The sequence below is a fragment of the Vicugna pacos genome, chromosome 6 (assembly GCF_048564905.1).
Source record: "Vicugna pacos chromosome 6, VicPac4, whole genome shotgun sequence".
In the NCBI taxonomy this organism is placed as follows: Eukaryota; Metazoa; Chordata; class Mammalia; order Artiodactyla; family Camelidae; genus Vicugna; species Vicugna pacos.
The window spans coordinates 29,137,745-29,150,883 of NC_132992.1; the positions used below are offsets into that span (position 1 = coordinate 29,137,745).

Below are 13,139 nucleotides of genomic sequence, written 5' to 3' on the forward strand. Positions count from 1 at the left end.
TTGCAGTTCTTTATTTGAATATTTACTTCCCACCCGACTCTGGATTTATTAAGGGCAGGAGCTGAATCGTCTGTCTTTGATCCCAGCCCCAAGCACAGTACCTGGCACAGTGTGGAGTCTCATTACTGTTTGTGGAAGGGTGGGAGGGAATACAGCATGGTTTTGTCACTCACCTGAAAGAAACAGAAGGGGGTACCTAACATTTTTTTTGTTTAGGAGAGTGTAGTAGTTTCACTATTTTAAATCCACCACTTAGTTTAGAATCTATTACTAGAATAGCAGTAACCACTGAAAACCTTAATTAGTTCTAAACTGAGATTAGGAATATTACATAGCATGGATATATGTACAAAATTTATGAACAGCTCACGTCCTCATCCCAAGGGGATTTTTTTTTAAATTGCCTTTTCATGGCATATTATTAAGCCATTAAAATATAGTTGCTAATGAATATCCTATGATATAGTCAAATATTTGTAATGTTATAAGTACAAATTACAAAACCTACAGTATCTGTTTGGGTGAATATTTATATATATGTGTGTGTGTGTGTGTAAGAAAAAACAAATTACAAAACCTACAGTATCTCAGTTTGGGTGAATTTTTATATATATATATGTGTGTGTGTGTGTAAGAGTAGCAGTGTGTTGTATTGTTACCTTTTTTTCCTTGTTTATGCTTTTCTATGTACATGATTAACATTTAAAATGAATATGCATTACTCCTGTGATCAAGAAAAGATAAATTTTTATAAATGTTTTGCTTGAAACCCCATTTTAATGCCTGACTTTTGCCCCTTCATCTCCCTCTTCCCAGTAGAACTGTAAATCTGCTAGGGGTGGGCGGGGCGGCGATGGTGATTTACTTGTAGAACTTTCGGAACGGGACCGTGTGCTGTAGAAAACCTAAGAGGTGATTGTCTTGCGACTGTAAGTTAGTCCAGGAAATGACAGATCATCTTATGAAAGAGATGAAACAACAAGAGAAATCACCAGGACAGAGCATAACTGACAATGTGTCTCCCTGCCTCTCTGAAGGGATGAAATCTTTTAAAACGAGCAGGCCAACCCTGCGGCACTGTGTCATGGCGGGGTGGCCTTGCCCCTGCTCACTTGGATGGCCCCTGCATCCAGTGGTGAAGTGCCCAGGTCTTCCGACATCTGTAAATAAACAAGCACACGTATGCACACACACACACACCTCGCCCCAGGCCCCACACTCAGCAAAGCAGGTTTCCCCGTTACTCCAGACACCAGGACAGAATCTGCTCACACACGAAGCAGGTTGCATGCTCGTTTGTTCTCGTTCCTGGCCGCTTGAGCGCTCCCCCAGGACTTGGGCGGCCCACTCGCAAAGCTTAGGAAACCATTTCTCGTTCACCTCACACAGGAAGCAAACGCAGCAGCGCCTCCAGACCTCCTGCGTGCCATCCCACCTCCCCGCCTCCCCCGGGTGCCCGTGGGCGTCTCCTCCAGACCCCCACATGCCTCCTTCCTGTTCTCTGCCCGCCAGGCCGCATACCCCGAGCCGTGGCCTCCATCAACCAGCACCTCCTCCGGTCGGACGACGTGGTGAGCTGTTGCCTGGACCTTGGAGCGCCCAGCATCTCTTTCCGCATCAACGGGCAGCCTGTCCAGGGGATGTTTGAGAACTTCAACACAGATGGGCTCTTCTTCCCTGTGGTGAGCTTTTCAGCAGGTGTCAAGTAAGTTATGGCTGTGACTTTGTGGAGAGTAGCTCGCTGTCCCCCCACCGCCCCACCGCGCCTATGAGCTGGGGGGTGTGGCCGTCTCCTTCAGGGCTTCAGTGCCAAGAGCCAAGCTCCCCCAAAAAAGTGATGGTGAAAGGGGAGAGCAATTTAGATCATGTGTGTGTTCCTCTTGCCAGGGTTTATATAAGGTCCTCCAATGAACAGGAAGGTGAATAAGATAAATCCTATGTAGAAAGTTACTTTAATAATTATAAAAAGTATTACATCCTCGTTATAAAAAAATTTGAAAGATGCAGTTATAAAGAAGACATTTAATATCATCCATCGTCCTAATACTAAGCGCTATAATCTCTACTAATAGTTTGGCATGTTTTCAAGTCTTTTATATTACAGATATATGTATTTTTTAATTGGCATCGCACTAAATATGAAGTTTTATGTCTTGATTATTTTTCATTCAGCAGTAAGTAGTAAGTTATTAGTACTGAGTTATTAAGTATCCTCCTCAAAATGATTTTTATGGCCATAGAATAAATAAATTTGACTGTCCCATAATAGAACCATTACTTTGTGTTAGACTTTCATGCTGATTTCATTTTTATTGTTATAAATGATTATGAACACCCTTGAAGATAACTCTTTGTCTGCATTTCTGTTTAGTTCCTCCTAGCAGGAGGTCAAAAGGTATAATCTTTTTAAAGCCCAAATTTGTAAAATCACATGACCACATAGATTCTCAGGAAGATCGTGTGAACAGTTCAAAATTCACTGTCAACAATTCTGAAATCTAAAAAGCTCTGAAAACCATACATTTTTTTCATAACTCATTTCACCAGAAAACCTGGCCTGAAGTCATTTTGTGGCAAAAACTCTCATCAACAGAAATCAGGCTGTTTTCGGTCTTTGGTTTATGCCACTTCTTGTGACTATTTATATGTGTAACTGCAGAAATGTCAATGTGTTTGATTGTGGGGTACAGCCTCGCACCTAACTGGAGGTTCTGTTTAATATACACTTTCTGTCGTGCCTTCTGCCTTCTTTAAAATCTAAAGAATTCTGAAATCTGAAACACAACTGCAAAAATTTCAGATACAGGATTTGGGCATGTAGTATCATTTAAAGTAACAGATAGGAATATCCAACTGATTGGATCCTCATTAACTTTTACTGTTATTTTTAATCTTTGCCAGTTTGAGAAAATTGTATCTTAAAGCTTTAACTTCCTATTTGTTTGATTACTGATATGGTTAAACATTTTTTATGCTTCTTGTTCTTACATATTATTTCAACCGAATTTTCTTTTTAACATTTTTTATTGAGTTATAATCATTTTACAATGTTGTGTCAAATTCCAGTGTAGAGCCCAATTTTTCAGTTATACATGAACATATATATATTCATGGTCACATTTTTTTCACTGTGAGCTACCATAAGATCTTGTATATATTTCCCTGTGCTATACAGTATAATCTTGTTGATCTGTTCTACATTTTGAAATCCCAGTCTGTCCCTTCCCACCTCCCGCCCCCTTGGCAACCACAAGTTTGTAGTCTATGTCTATGAGTCTGTTTCTGTTTTGTGTTTATGTTTTGGGGTTTTTTTAGATTCCACATATGAGCAATCTCATGTGGTATTTTTCTTTCTCTTTCTGGCTTACTTCACTTAGAATGACATTCTCCAGGAACGTCCATGTTGTTGCAAATGGCGTTATGTTGTCGGTTTTTATGGCTGAGTAGTATTCCATTGTATAAATATACCACATCTTCTTTATCCAGTCACCTGCTGATGGACATTTAGGTTGTTTCCATGTCTTGGCTGTTGTAAATAGTGCTGCCATGAACATTGGGGTGCAGGTGTCATCCTGAAGTAGGGTTCCTTCTGAATATACGCCCAGGAGCAGGATTCCAGGGTCATCGATTTTTTTTTTTTTTTAGTTCTGTGTTTTCCACCTTTCTGGTCTTAATTTGGGGGGGCCATATTTTTGTATATTAAGGTTGCTAACCTTTTGTCATATTGACTTCAGTTTCTCCCCAGTCTGTGATTTCCCTTTTTACGCTTAGGTGTTTTGGGGGGTCGGGGGGAGGGTTTGGTTTACTTCTCTTTTACAAAAACAGTGCAAGTTTAAAAAAAAAAATCCCAAAAGCTCATAATCGTCCCACCCGGAGATAGCCATATTACCTTTTTACTTAAACATTCCAATAATTTTACTTTAAACTGGGCTTGTACTGTGCATGCTGTTTTTCTACATACTGTTGCTAACTATTGTGTTCATTGCTCTGCCCCTTTCCCTGTACCAGCTGGATGTTGCATTAATTACTTTAGTCTGACGACACATTTTAACATTTGTAAGGCACTATATGTTATATAATGTATTATAACTCTCATTATAACACATTATAATATTTTTATCCCAAGAGTTCTAACTCTTTTTGTCCCCAAATTGTCTCGCGTGTTGCATGATGATTTTTAATCATTAACTCATCTATCCAGTCGCCCTCAGAGTAAAGAGATAGGATGTTTGAATGCGTACATTTCTTGTTGTTGGGGATTCTTGGAAATCTTCTCTTGGCAGAGATTGCAGCTAGAAGGTGAAGAAACAGGGGGCTGACAAGTATTCATATGTCGAAGATGTTCCTAGTAGCTTGTGTCCAGGTCAGAGGATCCTGAATCCTTCTCAGTGCACAGGAGAAAGAGAAGCAAAGTTTGATGATGAGAAAAATGAGATGTCTAACCCACCTGTAAGGCACAACCACTGCGAGAATTTGAGGAGTAGGGGTCCACATGTGTTGTCTTGAAAAGTTAATACCTTCGGTGTAAAAACTTCTTGCTTATTATAGCAGTTGAATGAGTGGTAAGCTGAAGAGTGGTATCAGGGGGCTTGACTTCTCTTAAGCCTCCTCTCTACTGGGAAGATATCACCTGTGATATATTCCTGTCTTTGGTTCTCAAAGCATGATATGGTCGGAGAGATGGAATCGCAGGTGTCTGCATACTTGAGAAGTGCATTTACTGAGGTACGCCCCGTCCGTCACATGATGTCTTTGGTCATGGTCAGCGCTGGTCCTGTGCTGGAGTAGACAGTTGGTTTATTTTTGCTTATGAGCAAATGGGATCAGTATACTGATACTTTTACACCAGCTGGTAAGATACAGTTTGGTGTTGAAACCCAACACCTCCTCTCTCTACTTCTTTGGTTCAGTTGTGCAGAAAGCTAGAAAGAGAAAGCAAGATATTAATTCCGAGTTAATTAAAATATCTTATTGAAAATAAATGTCTTTAATAACAAAATTGAAAAGGAATTATTGTTTTTACCCAATATAGTAGAACACTTGCCTCGTTCTGTAGTACCTCTCCTGGCAAGGTGCAAGCTTACGCCTATCTAGAGAGAGTCTTCTCCCATCACGGAAGCATTCAGAATCGTTTCTCATCTTCATCTTTACCTTCTTTGTAGCCTCTAAATTAGATTTCTCTCTCACAGTCCCATTTCCTCCTCTTTAATGGTCTTCGCTGAGGTCATCGTCTTGAATTTGTGACCCCACGATTACTTTCGTAATTACAAGCTATGTTGTTAATAATACCTGATTAGGATGTTCCTGCCAGCAGGCATCGGAGAGCAAAAATCTTTTTCAATTAGATTTACCCACCGTGAAGTCAAAAGTAGCATGAGTGATTACTAACAAAATCCACAAATCAATATGTGCTCTCGTTTCTATTATGAATGTGCCACCTTAGTTTCCTTCTCAGTGAGCGTGGATGTTCGTGGACGGTATTATCAGTGTGGCAGGCTCACGATGTCACACCCCTGTTCGTTCTGGGACAGAATTTGGGATGAGGCATGTGGACCTTGGAGCCCCCTCGAAAGGCCGAGTGACTTAGATGCCAGAAAGCTCTTATTAAAAGGTAGTCTCACCCTGCCAGATAGCATCACGGCATGTACCACACGGAGAAAGTTACACAGAAGCCGCAGCGCAGAGTGAAATTCGGGTGCTCCTTTTAGTTTGGCAGAAAATGGATGAGTTAGTCACTGTGGGAGAATATATTTTATAGCTCTAGTTAAATTCCCCATAGATCTACTTAATCGTCTTCCATAACGCTTTGACCCGCCCTTTCTAATTTATAAAAACAGCATCCAAAGACGGTTGGTATTTGCGGCTGCTGTTTGTTTTCTGTTGGTATCCACCAGGCTTGGCTAAAATTCAGGTAACCAATAGCTTAGCTATTTCCAGCTTGTGTGGTCAATGCTGTGGAAATTATTGCTGAGATAAATATACTTCTGGGGAGAACATGATGAGCGCTGGCTGGATTGCCCTGGGCTGTCATCAAACACTGGCCAGAAAGAAATATGAATGTGGGAACATACATAACTTAGCTTGTTCTCCTGTCTTAGGGATACGGACTAAAGATGCAATTATGAATCATGACTTATGAGTTGAATTCAGGTCAGCAGAAGCTTGCTAATTCTCTCTCCTCTTAACCGCAGCCTGTATCCTTTTCTTCTTTGGAACATTATCCCAGCTCCTGGGAGGGATCCTTATTGAATAGTGAGACATCAAGTAAGACTAAAATGACTTCACGGTTTGCTAGGATGCTGTGAATAAGGAAACTTAGTCATCCTCTCTGAGCCCAGCAAAGCTTTGTCTCAATTTTCAGTGTATTTTTTATTCCTGGGTCAGTCTCTCAAATTGGGGGATTTGCAATAGGTGTTCTTGTCTCCTCTGCAAATTGGCAGGCAAAAATGCACAAATCTTTCAAAGATGAAATTGAAACTGCTAGCAGGGGATTTTCAATGCAGTTTTCTCTGTTTTTAAAATTAGTCAAGTAAATAAAAAATTCCTCTACACATCCCCAAACTTCACTCCTCCCAGCGGCTGTTACTGAAGCAACTGCTTCTCTCTGAAGTGGAGAAATCTAAGGACACAGTCACTTACTGTAATCACTTTCGGAAGAAAAAAAAAAAAAACCTTTGAGAGCTGATGGAATGTCTCAGTTATAGGAAGAACCCCAGAAGATGATACAAGTGCTTTAGTGGAAGAGATTACATTGATTAATGAAATTGATTTTTTAAAACCCATTAATATAGAGAAAAAAATCTGAGAATAAAGAACAAATTTTAATGAATTCCACTCTTAAGTTATCTTTTTATTTTAAATTGAACACTTTTGGTGATGCTGGGAGAGTCAGTGGAACTCAAAGAGCAGAGAAGAACACACTTAGAGAAGAGATATATACTTTTCAATTGGAAGTTTCTCATTGATAAGTGAGGCAACGGATTTAAAAGATAACATGAAGTGCCAGATCACAGGTTTACTGGGAGAAGTAGGCTAGATAGGTGTCACTTTGTTGTTTCTCTTTCCACCCCTTCAAATCCAGTGCTCTGGGCTCCTGGATAAGTTCTTGGGCAGGCCCTGTTGCTATTACTACTCCTTTTAAGAACAAGAAGTGTCTTGCCAATACTTTAAAGGTTCCATTCATTTGAATAGTATAAAAGCCCTTGATTTGTTTCCAGCTGATGTTTGAGTCCTGCCTGACTGCCCCTGCAGTGTGAGGTCAGGCTCCAGCCCCTGTCTCAGGCCCTTCTAGGGTCGAGCCCAGAGCCAAGATGACTGGGTGATGGGCACGTCTGATGGACTGGATGCAGCTGCCTCAGGCCTTTGGTAGCAGTTACACAATCCCTACAGATTTCTCTTCCAGGGCCCTTTTGGAGCTTTCTTGGAGAGCCCCAGACTGGAAGCATCAGACTTCAGTTCTCTGGACATGGCTTGACCACCTGTGCTGGCTGCTCCCTTCCGGGAGACCCCGAACACCTCCCTCCAAATTCCCCTCCCTCACCACCTGCAGGGACCTCCCCCCTCCCCCAGCCCCTCGGTTTCTGATCCCTGCTCAGTTGTTTGCCTTTCTGTGCAGAATTCCTTTCTAGGTGGCTTCTTTTTTTTCTGCTCTGTGCTACCACTAGTCCAGCATGTCCGTCGCTAAATTCCAGGGGACATGTGCAAGCTTCTGAGTAGCTCCTTAAAGCTTTCACTTGACTCCCAGTGGGAAAGAACTCCCAGCCCTTTCTCCCTGTTGCGTTTTCTCCGGATGACTTCTTTACCTTACTTATCCGTGTGCAGGTGGGTGGCAGGTGAGAGTTGTACCGCTTTCACAGTTATTTGATGGAGCCTCAAGTTGGTCCAGTACACCACTTTAGGATGTGAAAGTACTGGCATCCTCTGAATTACCTGCCTTTGGGACCTCTGCTAAAACCGAGACAGTGGGGATCCCATTTTAATACCCTCCATTAAAGCGGGTTCGGGGTATTTCATTTCTTTCTTTTGATTGTTCCCTGTGTCTTAGCCCTAGTTATTTCCTTTGACCTGGTCAGTCTGGATTTCCCGAGAGGGTTTATGAGAAGGACCGCTAGTACTGATGGGGGTTTGTTGGAGCCCTTCCCACGGGCTCTGGGCAGCGAGGGAAGGAGCCTGATGCCGGCTCCTCTCCCGTTCCACCTGCTGGGGAGCAGGACTCCTGTCTGGCAGGGCTCAGGAAGCACCCCAAACCATTCCTTCGACCCACTGAAGCACAGCATAACGGTGTGTGGAGACAAACACTTCAGGAAGCAGTGAATACTGATTTCTGGCTGTGTTAATTTTTCATTTCATAGTTTTTGGGGCCATTCGAGGAGGTAAGCTTCATAACCAAATTATCGTTCTCCTTTTAATAACTGGATGTAAAAGCAGCACTGTTCTTCAGTGTGACATAGATTTCCACGTTTCTTGATCTGTTATCTATCCAGATGACAACAGCAGATCCTCAAACATGAGAGAAATGTTCAAACTAAACAAATGGCAAGAAAGCTTGCGAATAATTAAGTCCATCTCGACGTCCTCATAGGAGATCATTTACTGGGTCTTGGAATCCGTCGCCCAGTGAGGAGCAGAGAGTGCACTGGCTGCACAAGCTCCCGGCGTTCAGCAGTTCGCAGGAAGGGTGAGCCCGGAGAGGAGACAGGCAGGACTTCCCACTCTAATTCTTAGCTCGGAACGACTTAGTTTTCATCTCATCATTTCAGCGTGTCAGTAACACAGTCTGTTATCTTGCCATTGAATTTTGTAAAGTTCTCAACAAATTTAAGGGTTAATCATTATTTCCTGAAGGTTCACTAAGTTAGTAACATTGCAGACTGATGACTCAGTTTTGTTCTAATGCTGTTTTCATATTCTTAATACACAGAGCTCGTGCCCTGTTATGTAACATTTAGTGTAGGAACATTCACAAGGGACAATTGTGGTTCCAGCCGTGGATCACTGTTGTTGAGTACTTTAAAATGGGAAAGTGGGAGTATTATTTCTATAATTAATTTTAAAACAGCATTTTATAAAATGCTTTTTGGATAAAGAATTTGTTTATATTGGGAAGGGGGAAAAAAAACTCAGGGATTTTTATTTTCTAGTTTTATCATTAGGCTATTTCCCCAGTCACAGTTGCTCAGTAACACTGAGACTGTGCTGCAAAGCTGCCCCACCAGAATGTTCCAGTTAAAGGAAGGGAGACCTAGCAGGAAGCACTGCTGTGGGAGCTTGGCTAGATTATAACCTTCCGCATATACCTCACTCCCCTCCACACAGGTCCACTCCATCACCAATTCCTTATCATCCTAATTCCAAAACAAAGTTGGAGTTTAGCTGCTGCTTTCCAGCTTGGCCTTCCTCACCATGGTCACACCCACCCTCATCTACCACTGGCGCTAGATTGGTGTCAGCTGTCTCCAAGTGCCTCCTCATTGCTCCCCAGACCTGTCTACAGAGAGCAGAGAGAAGAATCTTGTATTTCTTCTCCTTAAGTCCCTCAGAAGCTCCTCATCTGGAAGAAAACCGCAACTCACAGACCCTGCCTGATCTAGCCCTGCCCCCTCCCACTTCATCTCCTGTGTTTCTCAACCCCGTCGCCCTCCACCCAAGGTCTTCCCTACCTCGGGGCCTTTGCACGTGCTGTTCCTCTGCCTGGAATGCTCTTCCTGCAGATTTTGAACTCATTGGCTCCTCCTCTTCCCTCCGGGTTAACAAAAACGTTTCCCCCTCAGAGAAGCCTTCCTTGACTCCAATCTAGGACCTCCTCCCTCCCCGAGTTGTTTCAGTCTCCCTCTTTACTCCCTCATGCGATGTCTCCAAATCAGTAATTAAGTCTGTTTGTCTAATTGGATGTCTGCTCTGAGCCAGGGACACTGGATTCTTTGCTCATTGCCGAGCCCCAGTGCAGAGAGTCGTGTGGGCTCATTTAGCAGTTGTTTAGCAGAGGGAAAGAGGGATGTAGGGAATGTGTGCAGATGCTGTGTGTGTGGATGGATTTTTCCTGTGTGAAACCTTTGTTGACCCTGCAGGGCAGCGTATCTTGCCATGTTTTAATTATTTAAAACTACAGTCATAGTTTTTCATCAACTTAAAGTGGTTGCAGTTGATTTGCAAAAGCTGTCTGTCTAGTCACAAAACCTACGAGCCTGTGAAGGATCATGTTGACAGTCCGCTTTGCCCTTCTTCTTGCGGAGGGGCTTTGGGTTCTAACCCCAACTCTAATTTAACAACATATGTGGAGCTGAAATTTAGCCAGAACAAAATTAAAACATTGAAAGAATTCAGTGCATTGGCAATTAGCGCCTGCCGTGGCTGTGAGCGCCCAAGTACCCTTCCCCTTTCCTTGGGAGGTCCCTGCGGACACTGCTGGAGTGGGCCAAGGCATCAGGCCTGGATGCAGGCAAGGTGGTGGTGCCCCAGGAAGGCACTGGGACCATTGTGAGCAGACACTTAAAGCCTCTTTGGCCCCGCCATGGCTCTGATGCTTCCTCAGAGTCGCCCTCGTGTGGCTGCTTTGGGGAACTGCAGCCTCTGCAGCGTGTCAACTTCTGTTGTCTCCTGGCGCGTGCAGCATTTCTGTTTAATACTCGTGAGTTACTTAATCTTTTACCTGCACCTTAAAATAAGAATTTCCTATTTTCCCCAAGTATTTATATCATGTTCTCTGTTGTTGTTGTGTGAGTGCTCTCTCTCAAGTAAAAGGCCTTGAAGTTCTTAAGCTACAATTTCAATGTGAGCTTTTTGGAGAATGATTGCGCCATCATTATCACTGTTACTCTTTTCAAAGTCTAGTAATGATATCGGTAGTAGTGATTTCCCTACTAGAGTAAGGGTGAGCTTGTTTTTTTAAATCTAGTGGTATTAATATACAAGTTAATTTTTAAGAACTTAGCTTACAGGGTCAGTTGAGGACCATGGGGATCATGAACCGACATGATTGGTTCTCTCTCCACTGCTTTGTCACATACTTTAGGGTGTTTGCTGTGATGAATCTGAAATCATTCATTTCCCAACAAAATAATTTGGGTGGGGGAGCTGATCTTTAACTTTCACTTTCTTGGGCTGGGATATTTTTTTTTAACCTCTCTCTTCCTGTCTCTCCAAATAACAGAGTACGTTTCCTGATGGGTGGACGTCATGGAGAATTTAAGTTCCTGCCTCCCTCCGGCTATGCCCCTTGCTATGAAGCCTTGCTTCCAAAAGAAAAGATGAGATTGGAGCCTGTCAAAGAGTATAAACGAGATGCCGAAGGCGTCAGAGATCTGTTGGGGACCACCCAGTTTCTGTCCCAAGCCTCTTTCATCCCGTGCCCCATAGACACCAGTCAGGTAGGTTCAGGCTGCCCACCAGAGGCAGCCCACTGAGATGAAGCAACGGGGTTAAATTCCCCTTCTTGCTGTGTTGTCTTTGAACCACCCTTGTCGTATGTGCTTTAGAATTGTCGTGTAAAGTGAACAACTGCTATTCTTCACGTTTCCATCGTATGCAAAGACTGCGATCTCTAAGGATTTCCCACCCAGTGAGCAAGTTGAGCACTTGCTACGTGCAAGGCATTGAACTCGGATCGTTGGGGCATAGTATTCCAATATTCTCTGGGAATTCACAACGAAGTTGGAGAGATAAGAAGCAAATGTATTATTTTTTAAAAGTTCGAGTATAACATGGAGGATGATCAGCATGTACGAGGAAACGCTAGAGACATGCTTTAGGCGAGAATGTCTCTGAAAGTCTGTGTAGAGAGGATGGAATTCAGTCAGGACCTTTAATAAGCTTAAATGGGGAGGGGCACCTGGGGAGAAGTAACAGGAATGAGGTAACTAAGGACGGACAGGTGGCGATGAATATTGTCCTGTGGCTGGATGGCTGGAGGAGGAGCAGGGAGGAGAAGGTTGGGAAGTAAAACTGAGAGAAACGGGCGAGCACGGAGGGCTTTGAAGGTGCTGATAAACAGACATTTTCTTTCCTTTTCCGGAGTCTCTGTTTCTTGAGAGACAGGTTCACATGATTACAAGAGGCATACAACGGCTTTTCAGTGTCTCTGCCGCACCTTGTCTCTGAGGCACTTGGGTTAATGGTTGGTAGGAAAATGGCTCTTCTAACCTGTAGACGGTCCCCAGCGTGTATTTTCCAGAATGTCGGTAGGACCCTGTTGCATTCAGTGGTGTGTGCATGGGCATGTGTCTGCCTCGTCCCTCCTGTAGCGGATGACTGTGAATTCCCACAGACTGCGGATCCCCGTGGCGCCCTGCCTGCTTCACCGAGCCCGGGACAGCACCGGGAGAGCAGTTGAGAATGTTGATAGGAAACGGGGGAGGAGTTTGTGAGCCAGAGGTGATCCTGGGATTCAGACTGTCTGCTTGCTGTGTGTTCTAGACAAGAAGGATGAAGGCCGAAGAACTAAATGAGCTTTTCTGTGGACAGAGGGCGGCTAGTGCCCCAGCAGGGAGAGAGTGTGCCCCCGGGTGTGATTCCTACTTCTCTCTGCTGCCCTCCTCACCCAGTAGTCGGAGCCCTGTGTGTGACTCAGAAAAGGCTTCCTGGGGGAAGCGAGCCTCAAAGAGAGTTCGAAAGAATGAGGGCAGGTTTTGATGAGGGGAGGAAGGGGCTGGACTAGAGAGAAGAGAGTTTCTAAACACACAGAACTGAAGGTTTGGGAATCACAGAGTGGAGATAAACAAACAAGCAAGCAGAACTCTGATGTCTGGACCCGAAGCTGAATTTGTACAGACCCCGGAAGGAGGGAAACATTGCTGGGAATCAAAGAATAGGGAGGCTCCCATTGGAAAGGTGCACTTTATTCTTTTGAATGAGATCTTGTAATTCTTTTAGAATCTATCATTCTGTGAAATTGTTGTCAAAGGAGACGTTAGATGTAAGCTACCCAGAGTCAACCCCGTCCTGCCTGGGGCACAATAACCAGTTTGCATTAACCTGTCCTTCGATGCTGACGGCCTTCCCTGGGGACTTCAGTCTCGGGCCCCAGGCACCCGGGATGCAGTTACCATCGCGTTACTCTGCCCCTGGTAGCCACCAGCGGAGGGCGCTGGAATTGTGATGTGGGCTCATTTGTGGAGACTTCTTCCCACACCTTCCCCTTTCAC

General features: G+C 43.8%; 1 protein-coding gene across 1 annotated transcript in view; it reads left to right on the top strand.

Moving 5' to 3' along the window:
- Nucleotides 1-13,139, top strand: part of LOC140697036 (ryanodine receptor 3-like) — a 93,026-nt gene that overhangs the window by 63,432 nt on the left and 16,455 nt on the right. The window contains exons 14-15 of the mRNA XM_072963890.1: nt 1,513-1,705; nt 11,150-11,366. Of these exons, the coding sequence (XP_072819991.1) occupies nt 1,513-1,705; nt 11,150-11,366 (410 nt within the window). The remainder of the gene's footprint in view (nt 1-1,512; nt 1,706-11,149; nt 11,367-13,139) is intronic.